The sequence below is a fragment of the Tenrec ecaudatus genome, chromosome 14 (assembly GCF_050624435.1).
Source record: "Tenrec ecaudatus isolate mTenEca1 chromosome 14, mTenEca1.hap1, whole genome shotgun sequence".
NCBI classification, from domain to species: domain Eukaryota; kingdom Metazoa; phylum Chordata; class Mammalia; order Afrosoricida; family Tenrecidae; genus Tenrec; species Tenrec ecaudatus.
The window spans coordinates 104,215,923-104,230,390 of record NC_134543.1 but is presented as its reverse complement, the minus strand read 5'-3'; the positions used below and the strand labels follow the sequence as shown (position 1 = coordinate 104,230,390).

At 39.3% G+C, this 14,468-nt stretch overlaps 1 protein-coding gene across 1 annotated transcript in view; it reads left to right on the top strand.

Annotated features, from left to right (window-relative positions):
* Positions 1-14,468, top strand: part of TTBK2 (tau tubulin kinase 2) — a 174,373-nt gene that overhangs the window by 69,732 nt on the left and 90,173 nt on the right. The window contains exon 4 of the mRNA XM_075532131.1: positions 6,407-6,480. Coding sequence (XP_075388246.1) covers positions 6,407-6,480 — 74 coding nt within the window. The remainder of the gene's footprint in view (positions 1-6,406; positions 6,481-14,468) is intronic.

Sequence of the window (14,468 nt, the reverse complement as noted above, 5' to 3'; positions counted from 1 at the left end):
CTCGGTCGCGACCCACAGGTTAAGAACCGCTGGTCTAGATAAATCAGTGTAAAGTCCCCAAACGGAAAGTAACTACTTGCATCCACTGTAAATCTTAGTTTATATTTATGCAGCCCACCTAAACTTAAGCTAAGATTATTCATTCTTCTCTACCCACACCTCCATAGTAAGTTTAGTCTGCTTCTTAAAGCTTATTTGAAATGTAGCTGCTTTTCTAAATGCCTACTCCCTCTGCTTTGGTTTGGAGCTTTCTCATCTTTTACCTGGACATTTAATTCACCCCCTCTCATCCTCTCACTCTCTCTCCCATCTCCTCTTGACCATCATTTGATACAGTGTTTCCTAAAGTAGGTGAAACGGGGGCAGAGGTGGGGGGGAGGGGCTGAGGATGGGAGAGTGAATGCTTAAGAGGAAACGTGGAGGGCTGGGACAATCCAGGATGGCTTCAAATGTAGGTGCCTATACTTTATCTTGGATTTTAGGCTATACTACAAAAGCTTTAATTGCTAGGGGAAGTGCTGATCATTTTTTCTGGGGGGGGGGCATTAGGCCAAATAAATTTGTAGATATATGAATGTGTGTCAGAACAGAACTCTTTTCCTTAGGATTTCCAGTAGTTATATTTTGGAAATAGATCACCAGGCCTTTCTCCCAAGGTGCCTCTATCTAGGTGCTGAAACTTCAAAACTTTTGATTAGTAGCCAAGTTCTTAAATATTTACATCACCTAGGGAAAAACACCCCCCCCCCCAATCAAGCTCCTTAAATGCATTTAATTCTCACAACTTAGTAGTTTATTATTTTTTCTTGCTTCTTTTCAGTTAAAGGGCTTCGTAGAGCAACTGGCACATAGGCTTGCGTATTTGTGTATATACCGTGAATGTTATTTCCATTCATTTCTTCATTCACAATATTGATTGCACCTTTGTGCCAGGTACTATGCTAGTCACCAGTACTAGGTTGATAGGATCTTTGTATTCAGAAAGTTGCTTTGATTTGTGCCAGTTGTTAGTAAAAAATATGTTATTGATTGCTTTGTCAAAGAAGTAGTAAAGGTACCACTACAATTAAATTGTAGATTCACCATGCATCTAGAAGCTTATGCACTTTTATGAAATGACTAAATAGCTTAATTATATAAAATAGAGTAGTAGTCACAAAATATAAATGCTTGACTCTTACTTAAAGCCTGAATCAAAAGTTGGAAGTTGGTGAATTTTGAAAATTTGCCGCTGATTTTGTTTATTGGTTTTTAGTAAAGGGTCTACGGGTTGGTTTCTAAGCCTGTAACAAATTATAAAATAAGTCAACATTTGAAACCTACCACATGCTCCCTGGGTGAAAGGTGAGGCAGTCTGCTTCCATAAAGACTTAGAGCCTCATTGAGGCAGTTCTCTGCTTTCTCACAGGCTTGCTGAGAATTGACTTGATGGCAGTAGGTTTCATTTTTGAGTTTTTAATTTTAGTATCAGTAAGAAATAGTAAGTGTAATTTATAAATATTTTTAAATGAAAATTCCAAGAACTATTAAATCTGATAGGATCTTTTGTTTTTAGATGGTTGAATTGTCTTTGTAATAAAGGTATTGCATTTAAATGTTACATGATAGGGAGATGGCATCTTGAAGAGTGGATAAAGAAAGGAAAACATTTTTCAATTTTTTTAATTGCTTCTGTGAAGCAGAGGAAAAGAGTAAGTTGCTAATTAATCAGCAGTTTATTCTTTCTTACTGCACCTTACTGGCCAACACTTGCAAATATATGTAAAATATATGTAGAATGATTGTAATGCATTGTAAAAATTGTGAATTCTTGTTATCATTGCATCTAATCTTGCTAGCAACATCTGTTTTCAACAAAGAGCAGGGATCAAAGAATCTATCACATCAGAATCCTCTAGCTCTTGTCACATTTCCCCCCTTTGCAGGCACACTTCTTCAGAGATTGTCTATATTCATGGTTTCTTGTTCAATTTATTCTTCAATCCATTAGAGACTAACTTTTGCTGCTTCCACTAGTAATGTCCTAAACATTTATAGTAATGAGTACCTCTCAGCATTTCTGTATCATGTATGATTGGCTACTTGACACTTTTTGAAATATTCTTTTTCCTTGATATCTGAGACAACACCCTCTTATTGTTTCTATCACCACTCAGGCAGTTTCTCAATTTTTTTTACAAGCTCTTTTATTTATGCTTAAATGTTTTGTTTCACAATTTGATTTTCAGGTATGTTTTCTTTATCATTCTTTATTCTTTTACTTCACAATCTTCTATGTTATGGTTCCATCTACCTTCCAAAAACTTTGGGCTGCCCAGTTTATATCTGGAACTCAGCCTTTCATCTGTGCACCACACACTTGTCAAGTGAATTCATTGATTGCCCTCAAACTCACCATTCAAATATCCTTAACAATCTATGTAATCTACCATGTTCTCTTAAATTTGTTCAACTTTCCATCTAACTATATCAATTTCTAGTTAAAACAAAAAACACCTATGTCTTTAGTACCTCTCATACTTGTCCTATTTTTTTCTGTCTCTACTACTTTTAGCTCAAACAATTATTCTCTAGAAATAATGTAGCTGCTCCCAGAATAGCCTTTCTGCTTCCAGAATTGATCTCGCTAGCCCATTTTTACATAACTACCACAGTGATAAACGGCCCTGGTGGCATAGTGGATTGTATGGTGGACTGCTAACAACAGGGTCTGCAGTTCAAATGCACCACAGGACAAAGATGAAGCTTTCTGCTCCACTAAAGATTGTCAGGCTCAGAAATGCACAGGGCCAGTTCTACTCTTCCTGTAGGGTTACCTTTAGGCAGAATTTACTTGATGGCAATGAATTTTAGTTTAGTTTGTTTTTTAATTTTTATATCATTTTATTAGGGGCTCATACAACTCTTATCACAATCCATACATACATCAATTGCGTAAAGCACATTTGTACATCCGTTGCCCTCATCATTCTGAAAACATTTGCTCTCCACCTAAGACCCTGGCATCAGCTCTTCATTTTCCCCCCTCCCTTCTCCTTCCCCCCTCCCTCATGAACCCTTGATAATTTATAAATTACTATTTTGTCATATCTTGCACTGTCCAACGTCTCCCTTCACCCACTTTTCTGTTGTCCATCCCCCAGGGAGGAGGCTATATGTTGATCCTTGTAATCGGTTCCCCCTTTCCAACTCACCCTCCCTCTGCCCTCCGAGTATTGCCACTCACACCACTGTTCCTGAAGGGATCATCCGCCCTGGATTCCCTTTGTTTCCAGTTCCTATCTATACAAGTGTACATCCTCTGGTCTAGCCAGATTTTTAAGGTAGAATTGGGATCATGATAGTGGCGGGGAGGAAGTATTTAGGAACTAGAGGAAAGTTCTATGTTTCATCGTTGCTACATCGCACCCTGACTGGCTCATCTCCTCCCTGAGACCCTTCAGTAAGAGGATGTCCAGTGATCTACAAATGGACTTTGGATCTCCACTCTACACTTCCCGCCCCCCTCATTCACAATGATATGATTTTTTGTTTTGATGATGCCTGATACCTGATCCCTTAGACACCTCATGATCACACAGGCTGGTGTGCTTCTTCCATGTGGGCTTTGTTGCTTCTGAGCTAGATGGCCGCTTGTTTACCTTCAAGCCTTTAAGACCCCAGACCATGTATCTTTTGATAGCCAGGTACCGTCAGCTTTCTTCGCCACATTTGCTTATGCACCCATTTATCTTCAGCGATCGTATCATGAAGGTGAGCACACTGATATGATTTTTTTATTCTTTGATGCCTGTTAAGTGATCCCTTCGGCACCTCGTGATCAGACAGTCTGGTATCCTTCTTCCATTTGGGCTTTGTAGCTTCTGAGCTAAATGGCCGCTTGTTTACCTTCAAGCCTTTAAGACCCCAGATGCTATATCTATTGATGACCAGGCACCATCAGCTTTCTTCACCACATTTGCTTATTCAACCCACTTTGTCTTCAGCGATTGTGTCGGGAAGGTGAGCATCATAGAATGCCAGTTTAATAGAAGAAAGTGTTCTTACATTGAGGGAGTACTTGACTGGAGGCCCAATGTCCATCTGCTACCTTAATACTAAACCTATAAATATATACACATAGATCTATTTCTCCATCCTCATATATAAATAATATTTATATATGTATTTGCCTTTATTTAGACCCCTATAAATGCCCTTTGCCTCCTAGCTCTTTCCTTTGACTTTCCTCTTGCCCCACTATCATGCTCAGTCATCATTTGGGTTTCATTAATTCCTCTTAGTTACATTACCCTTGATCACACCCTACCAGGCCTCCTACACCCTCCTCACCACTGATTTGGATCACTTGTTTCACTTGTTCCCTTGTCCCTGGGTTTGTTAACACCACTTCCTTTCCCCTCACTTCCCCCTTTCCGATATCCCCCCAGAACTGTTGATCCTGTTTTTTTCTCCTCCAGATTGTTCATCCAGCCTATCTTATTTAGACAGACCTGTGGAGATAATAATATGCACAAAATCAAGACAGAGCAAAACCAAGCAACAGTATACAACCAAACAACAACAACAAACCAATGACAAAAAAAAACACAAGAAAGGAAAGCTTGTAGTTATTTCAAGGACTGTTGGCCTTTAGGAGTGTTTTCCAGTCGAGTCTGTTGAGGCACCAAGCCCTGGCTCCACAGTCTGCCTTCGGCATTCCCTGGGGACCTTGCTGCTCTGTTCCCTTGCTGTTCTGTTGTACCTCCTTAGTGTTTTGCCTCGGTGTGGCGGGATCAGATCAGGTGCAATTCCCACATTGTCTCCAGTGTTGTCCTCTATAGGGCTACGGGTCAGTGAGGGAGGTCGTGTCTCCTATAGGGGCCGGCCATGTGGTCCTCACTGTGTACTTGCTGCTCTGAGCGGGATCATCGTCCTCAAGGCCTGGTGGGCCAGAATGTGCTCCACTCTCACCTCCTCCCCCTTCCTCTGCTCCCATGTGCTCCGATCAGATATGTCCCTCTCTGGGAGCTGCATATTCAGTGCCGTCCTTTGAGATAAATTCTTCTGGGGGGAGGAGTTAGTTTAGTTTTTATTGTTGTTGTTTTTTTTATCATAGTGACGTGCTGAGATGCAGTGTTTATGTATTTTATTATTCCTTATCTTAAAATTGTTTAGAAGCTTCTCATTACCAGAAATTGTTTTCAAAGATTTATCCATAGACCATCTGCTTTGGATCATTTAGAGAACTTTTGAAAAGCTAATATCTTCTGGCTTACCCACAGATTCTAAATAAATACAGAGCTAAGGAATCTTTGAAACGTTTCCCAGATGATTCTGATGAATAGCCAAAATCCGATGGTGCTTGCATGCGGTGCAAATTTCCTATCAAGGAGTTCAAGGTTTAACTGGTGCCTTGTATGCTTTTCCAGCAGCATCTCACTCTGCTCTCCTTCCCTTCATTCTAGGACTTCTGACAAGTTCATTCCGGTTCAACTTCTGACTGAATTTTTTTTTTATTCATTGCAACAAGATCCTGAGATGATTTTTACAGATCATATAGACTCTAAGAGTTTATAAATTATGTATACATAAGTATCACCTGGGAATCTTAATAAAATACAGATTCTGATTCAGTAGACCTGGGTGGAAAGCCAAATCCTCATTAAGGGGTCAAGCTGGAATGAACAGAAACCCTGCTTCATCAGCTATCCTTCAGCCTTCTTCTGGTCCCTGACCCATCTGACTGTATCTTTCTTTGGGACTTGGGCATGCTTTTGTTTGATCAGGGCAAAAATCAAACCAAATGCTCTTTCATGGAATTAATTCCAACTCATATCCCTTGGGACCGAGTAGAACTGCTTCTTTGGATTACCGAGGCTGTAACTATTTATAGGAGCAGAAAGCCTCATCTTGTACCTTTAGAGCAATCGATGGAGTCAAACTGTTGGGTTAGCAGCCCAACATATACGACAAGGGTTCCTTTGAAAATCACAGCGCTAACACGAATCAATAAAATCCTGAAATACTAAGTGACTTGCCCAAATCATATAATGGTAAGTGATGGAACATTTCAAAACCAGATTTCATGTTCTTGAGATAGTTCTTATTTATTGCTCTTTTGTTGCTTTTTATCCACAGTGTCTGGGCAGGTTGATCTGAAATGACTTGTCATTCCTTTTCTTCTTAGATAATCATTCCTTATTCCCTAATTTGTTTATTCAACAAACACTTATATTTGACTATGAAGAAATACAGTACAGGATCTAGGGTAGGAGCATTGGGAGAAGTTTTCAATACAAATTTCTTTAAGATCTTCCAGGCAGATTCATAATACTCAATCATAATATACTATATAGAAAGATAAATTACTAATTTTTCAGAAGATAAATCATAGTATAATTTCTCTACTTTCTTTTCTATCTAGGGAAAGACCATGTTTGTAAATTTATTGGCTGTGGGAGGAATGATCGATTCAACTATGTGGTCATGCAGTTGCAGGTAGGTTACTTTGAAAATGTATCTTAACTTTTCCTGGTGATTCAAAATATTAATATCTGCTTAAAGTTTACAGGAACAACTCCTTCCTCTGTTGAAGAAATTCTAGCTATTTATCATTGAAATGGATCTTAAAAGACATTCTCTTCTTGAGTTCAAACAGTTGTATACATTTCTTCTCAGAATTTTACTAACATGACCTTGGCTGAGTTTCATGTAATATCTATCACCATTAGGGCTTAGATGAGTATCTTTAATACAGCTAGATGGTATGTGGGACTTATGTTTTAGCAGTGTAGTATATGAGGGGGAAATTTGTTTTTAATTCCGTGATGATTTAGATCGAATAGAAAAGCTAGAAATCTTCTGTTTTCACTTTGTTAAACCTATACAAAGTAGACAGAATCATACAATAAACCCCCATATATAACCCCCAGCTTCAGCTTCTGTACTATGGAATACAATCATGTGTTTCAATTATAAATCTCCTACCCCTTTCCTTTCCATTTCTCCCCACTCCCCACCGCCATTTACCCTTCTGGATTGTTTTAAGGCAAATTCTGGTGTGGAACTCCTTATTTTTTTTTGCACTTTTGTTTGTTGTTTTTAATATCATTGAAAAAATGGAGTAGTTCCTCATGCAGATATTTTCATATTCTGGATTTTTCAGATTGACTCCACATGATGTTATGTTCTATCTTTTGTATTTCTGGTATACTGGTAATAGATATAAGGGCTTGGTCAGATTCTAGTTTTTTTATGTTTGGCAAGAATATTTCAGAGGTGGGTTGCATACTTTCTATTTCATCACATTAGGAGACAATGTCTGTCTGGTTGTCTCTTAGTGATGTGAAGAGTTGTTCAGTAGTTTCAAGGACTGTCAGCCTGATTCCTTTATTTCTAAGTTCCCAGTTTTTCTCCTAATGCTTTTTTCAATCCATTTTTATTTTATTTTTTGGCTGTGGGATAGTTTATTGGGACCTTGCTCCCAATCCATTTTTAATCATTTCCTTACATCTGCTATTTTGAGGTAAGTTACATATGTACTATTTGTCATTATGTATTAGCTAGATAAAATAAGATTGGAATTAAAAATTTAATTCTATGTAATGAGTAAATATAGGTAATTATTTTATTTTCACTTTTTTTAGGTTTATTTTAAATCTTCTATAATAAAAAGATACTTGGGTTTTTATTAGGATCGTATTAAATAGATAGATTAGAGAGAAACTTGTTTTAAACATTTTATATAATTTACATATATATTTCAATACATACATACTTTAAAAAATAGATAATAAAAATTTATTTAGACGATTCAAAGTTTATGATTGTATCAATTTAGTAGAAATTCCATGTGGAAAGTCCTGATCATCTGGCTTATCCATATGGTGGTGAATAAGTTTTAGCAGAGCTTCTAGATTAAAAACAGACTATAAAGAAAGACTAGTTTGTTCACTTCTGAGGGATTAGACATTCATTTGCTGATGGGGCATGACTCAAAATAAGAAACATTCATTGATAATCAGAATGTGGAATTACAAAGTATGGATTAGGAAAATTGGAAGTCATCAAAAATGAAATGGTACACATAAAGATCAATATTCTAGCACTAGTGAGTTGAACAGACTGGTATTGGCCATTTTGAATCAGATAATCCTATGGCATACTGTGCGGGGAATGACAAAATTAAAGGGATATGGTGTCGCCTTCATCGTCAAAAAGAACGTTTCAAGGTCTGTCTCGATGTACTGTGCTGCCTATGATAGGATAATAACTACACACCCATAAGGAAATCCAATTAAGACAAATATTCAAATTTGTGGACCAATCACTAAAGTTAGTGATGAAAAATTGAATTCTACCAACTTTATCTGAAATTGATCAGACATGCAGTGAAGCTGCATTAATAATTACTGGCAGCTGGAATGAAAGAGGTAGAGACACAGAGGAAGGATCAGTCGCTGGAAAATATGCCCTTGGTGATAGAAACAAAACTGGAGATTCTATGATAGAATTTTGGAATACCAATGACTTCTTCATTGCAAATACCTCTTTTCAATAACATTAGCAGTGGCTATACACATGTATCTCACCAGATGGAATACACAGGAATCAAATGGACTATATTTGTGGGAAGAAATGATGGAGAAACTCAATATCATCAGCCAAAATAAGACCAGGGCCCAACTTTGGAACAGACCATGAATTGCTCGTATGCAAGTTCAGGTTGAAGTTTAAGAAAGGTAAAACAAGTCTAAGAGAGCCAAACTTTAACCTTGAGTATATCCCATTTGAATTTAGAGAACATTTCAAGACTATATTTGATATATGTGAGCACTAATGACTTGAAAGCCTGACAAACTGTGGGATGACATCAAGCACATCATATATGAAGAAAGCAAAAAGTCATTAAAAGGTCCAGGTAGAATCACCCACTCAGCACTCCTGCTGTCAGACCAGAAAATTAAGAGATAGGCATGGGAAGCAAGCTTGAGGAGAAAACAACTGACCAATGGTTCTGGAGGGACTTGGGGGAAGGAGTCAGGGGAAGGGAGCACTGAGAAAATGGCGCCATAGGGGAATAACTAGGAATTAAAATCAACAGTGAGGAGGACTTAGAGATCTTGGGGTTGTTGAAGCAACAGCAGTCTAGTTGGAATTACTAAGAGGAGGAAGAAGGGCAAGCGTGTTGGTGGGGCAAGAGGAAGGTAAAAGGAAATAAGGGAAAGATCTAGGAAGCAAAGCTATGGATAAGGGTATAAGCCTAGGTGAGTATATATGTAAATACATTACTTCATAAAAATAGCGATATTGGCCTATGTATACATGTAAAGTGGACGAACTTTGGGCCTCTGCTCATGCCCTCCCTCAATGCAAGAACACTTTGTTCTAACAACCTGGCATTCTGTGATGCTCACCCTCCTGCCACAATTGCTGAAGACAAAATGGGTGCATAAGCAAATGTGGTGAAGAAAGCGTATGATGCCTGGCTATCAAAATATGTAGTGTCTGGGGTCTTAACGGCTTGAAGTTAACAGGCATCAGAAGACCCACAACAAACAATTTAAAAAATCCTATTTTTGAAAATGGGGGATGGGGTCAGAACAGATCCCAAACCCATCTGTAGACAATGGGACATCTGTAGACAAAGGGACATGCCCTCACAGAAGGGTCACAAAGGGGGGATGAGTCAATCAGGGTGTAAGTATAGCACTGATGAAACACACAATATTCCTCTGGTTCCTTGAGGCTTCTTCACCCCCCACTATCATGACCCCAGTCCTGCCTTTCACTGTGGCTAAACCAGAGCATGTGCATAGGTACAGATAAGTAGCAATACCAGGACGGTAGTGGGAAGATGGAAGAGGAAGGGAGGAGGAGATAACCGATGACAATGGACAAACAACAGAAACCATGGGGCAAGGGAGACAGCAGTTGGTGTAAGATGTGAAAATGATAATTATGATTTATCAAAGGGTCACAAAGGTGGTGGGGAAGGGGGGGAAAAAAGAGGAGTTGATACTAAGGATTCAATGGAAAGTAACTGTTCAGAAAACAATGATGGCAACATATGTTCAAATATGCTTGATACAGTTGATGTACAGATTATTATTAGAGCTGTAAGAGCCCCCAATAAATGACATTTTATATATTTTTAATTATTAAAAATGCAGGAAAGAAAAAAAAGTGATACTGAAACTTTCCCTTGAACAGAGTAGACAAAGCAAAAGGAAGGAATGAAGTAAAAGAGCTGAACAGAAAATTTCAAAGGGCAGCTTGAGATGAAATAAAGTATTATAATGATATAACCTAGTGTGATTTGTTGAAGATAATGTAAAAATGGCTTCACCAGTCTTTTAACAGAGCTGCACGATTTTCCAGCCAGATTCAGAAGAGGATATGAAATGTGGGATATAAATGCTGATGTTAAATGGCTCTTGAGTGAAAGCAGAGAATACTAGAAAGGTGTTTGCTTGTGTTTGATTACACAAAGGCGTTGTGTAGATCATAACAAACTACAAATAACACTGGAAGAATGGGGATCCAAAATACTTAATTGTACTCCAGTATAACGTTTAATAGACCAAGAGGCCATTCATACAGAACAAGGGGATAGCACTGTATAGTTTTACTCATGGAAGATGTGTGCTACTATAGCCTTTCACCATACTTAATCGGTATGCTGATCAAATAATCAGAGAAACGGAATTATATGAAGAACTCCAGCATTTAGTATTAAAAATCTAACAAAAATTCTAATAACTGGACCATATCTTAATAGTGGAGAAAAGGTTGGTTTCATTTTACTGGTATCCACAATTAGTGCTCATGGAAGTATGCCGTCGAATCAGACATCATATGGCATTGGACAAATGTGTTGTACAAGATGTCTTCAAAGTGCTAACGGGCAAAGCTGTCACTTTGAGGACTAAGATACTCCTGACCTGAGCTATGGTATTTTCAGTTGCTTCATTGGCATATGAAAACTAGACAATGAAAAGGAAAATCAGAGAGTAGTTTGTACATATCAATTTCAGTGTTGGTAAAGAATATTAAAAGTACCAGGTACTGCCAGTAGAACAAACAAATGTGTCTTGAAAGGAGTACATGTAAAGTGCTCCTTACAATAGAGGATGACAAGACTTCATCTCACGTACTTTGGATATATTATCAGGAGTTCCCGGGCCCTGGAAAAGCACGTTACAGAGAGTCAACAGATAAGAAGGCCCTCAGGAGATGGATTGACTCAATGGCTACAAAGATGAGCCGAAACATAAACAACAAGAATTGTGAGGGTGGCGGAGGAGTGGGCAGTGTTCTTTGTGTTCAGAATTGGGTAGCTGTGAGTTGAAAACCCTTGATGGCATTTACCATACATACTCATGTGTAAGCTGAGTTTTCCAGCACACTTAAAATTTTTTTCATTTTATTATTTTTTGTGTGTGTAAAGCACATTTGTACATTCATTGCCCTCATCATTCTCAAAACATTTGTTCTCTACTGGCATCAGCTTCTCATTTTTCCCCTCCCTCCCTACTACCCCCTCCCTCATGAGCCCTTGATAATTTATAAATTATTATTTTGTCATATCTTACACTGTCCGATGTCTCCCTTCACCCACTTTTCTGTTATCTGTCCCCCAGGGAGGAAGTCACATGTAGATACTTGTAATCAGCTCCCTCTTTCCAACCCACTGTCCCTCTATGCTTCCAGTATCACCACTCACACCACTGGTCCTGAAGGGATCATCTGCCCTGGATTCCCTGTGTTTCCAGTTCCTATCTGTACAAGTGTACATCCTCTGGTCTAGCCACATTTGTAAGGTAGAATTGGGATCATGATAGTGGAAGGGGAGGAAGTATTTAGGAACTAGAAGAAAGTTCTATGTTTCATCATTGTGACATCGCTCCCTGACTGGCTCATCTCCTCCCCGAGACCCTTCTGTAACGGGATGTCCTGTGGCCTGCAAATAGATTTTGGGTCTCCACTCTACACTTCCCGCCCCCCTCATTCACAATGATATGATTTTTTGTTCTGATTAAGCCTGATACCTGATCCCTTGAACACCTTCTGATTGCACAGGCTGGTGTGCTTCTTCCATATGGGCGTTGTTGCCTCGGAGCTAGATGGCTGCTTGTTTACCTTCAAGCCTTTAAGACCCCAGATGCCATATATTTTGATAGCCGGGCACCATCAGCTTTCTTCACTACATTTGCTTATTCAACCCACTTTGTCTTCAGTGATTGTGTCCAGAAGGTGAGCATCATAGAATGCCAGTTTAATAGAAGAAAGTGTTCTTGCATTGAGGGAGTACTTGACTGGAGACCCAATGTCCATCTGCTACCTTAATACTAAACCTATAAATAAATGCACGTATATCTATTTCCATATCCTCATATATAAATTTATTTACATATGTACATGCCTTTATTTAGACATCTATAAATGCCCTTTGCCTCCTAGCTCTTTCCTATATTTCCTTTGACTTTCCTCTTGTCCCACTGTCATGCTGAGTCTTCATTTGGGTTTCATTAATTCCTCTTAGTTACATCACCCTTGATCACACCCTAACAGGCCTCCTGCACCCTCCTCACCACTGATTTGGATCACTTGTTGTTCCCTTGGGTTTGTTAGCACCACTTCTTTCCCCCACCTCCTCCATTCCCATGTCCCACCGAACTGTCGGTCCCGTTCTTTTCTCCAGATTGTTCATACAGCCTCTCTTATTTAGATAGACCTATAATAACATGCACAAAAACAAGACACAGCAAAACCGGGCAGCAATATAAAACAAAACAACAAACCAATAACAAAAAAACAAACAAACAAAACACAAGAAAGAAAAGCTTGTAATTAGTTCAAGGGCTGTTTGTTGGCCTTTAAGAGTGTTTTCCAGTTGAGTCTGTTGGTGCACCAAGCCCTGGCCCCAAAGCCCACTCTCGGCATTCCCTGGGGACCTCGCTGCTCCGTTCCCTTGCTGTTCTGTTGCACCCCCTTAGTGTTTTGCTTCGGTATGGCGGGATCAGATCGGGCACAATTCCTACAATGTGTCTCCAGTGTTGTCCTCTGTAGGGCTATGGGTCATGAGGGAGGTCTTGTCTCCTAGTGGGGCTGGCCATGTGGTCCTCTCTGTGGACTTGCTGCTCTGAGCGGGAGCATCGTCCTCAAGACCTGGTGGGCCAGGATGTGCTCCACTCTCTCCTTTCCCCCCTTCATCTGCTCCCATGTGCTCCTATCAGACATGTCCCTTCCCAGAGCTGCAGATTCAGTGCTGTCGCTGAAATAAATTATTCCGGGGGAAGGGCAGGTGTCCACATAGTTGGGATTGGGGCCGGCCCCTCAGACTTCTCTACTGGTTCCCTACTCCACGTCAGCATATTGCATTCACATCACTGGGTTAAAGTCTGGTCCCTCTTTCCCTGTGGAGATATAAACAATACTCTCTCCTTGGGTGGGTTAGTTTCAGCACATTTTAAATGCAGTTTTTATGGTAAAATTAGGTGCCTCCATTGATATTGTGGTCAGATTATACCTCAGTATATATGATAGTCACCAACAACAATGAAATGTGCAAAACCATGGAGTTAGAAAGCCAAAGGGGAAGAACATGCTTAACAGATCTCAAGCCGAAAGAACTGAAGAAAAAAGTTAGGCCTCATGTTCTAATACTGAAGGATCCCATGGGCAAAATATTGATGCTTGAGGAAGCATCAGAAGAAAATGGAAAGAATACACAGACTGTACCAAAAATATGGGTTGACATCCAACCACTTGAAGAGGTAACATATGATAAAGAACCAGTGGTATTGAAAGAAAACGTGCACATTGCACTGAAGGCATTAGGGTAAAACAAGGACCGGGAATTGGAGGAGTATCAACTCAAATATTTTAACAAGCTGATACAGCACTTGACACCTCACTAATATATTCAAGAAATTTAAAAGACGGCTACCTAGCCAACTGAAAGGAAGAAATCCACATTTATGCCCATTTTAAAGAATAGTGGTTAACAGAATGAGGAAATACTGAACAATATTAATATCCATGCAAGTAAAGTTTTCTTGAAGGTAATTTTTAAACGTTAGCCGCAGTATATATCAATGAGGAGTTGCCAGGTTTTCCAGCCAAATTCAAAAGAGGGCTTGGTTTGAGAGATATCACTGCTGATGTCAGGTGGGTGTTCACTGAAAGCAAAGAATACCAGAAAGATGTTTACTTGTGTTTTATTGACTATTCAAAAGCATTTGACTGTTTGAATCAAAACAGACTATGGAAAGAATGGGTTTCCAAAACACCAACTTGTGCTCATGCACAATCTGAATGTAGACTCAAGGCAGTTGTTCAAACAGAGCAAGGGAATACTGTATGTGAGATCAGGAAAGAGGTGCCTCAGGCTTGGGTGCTCTCTTAATCAATTATGTGCTACGCATATAATCAGGGGAGCTGGCATCAGGATCGGAGGAAGGTTTGTTAACAACCTGTGATAT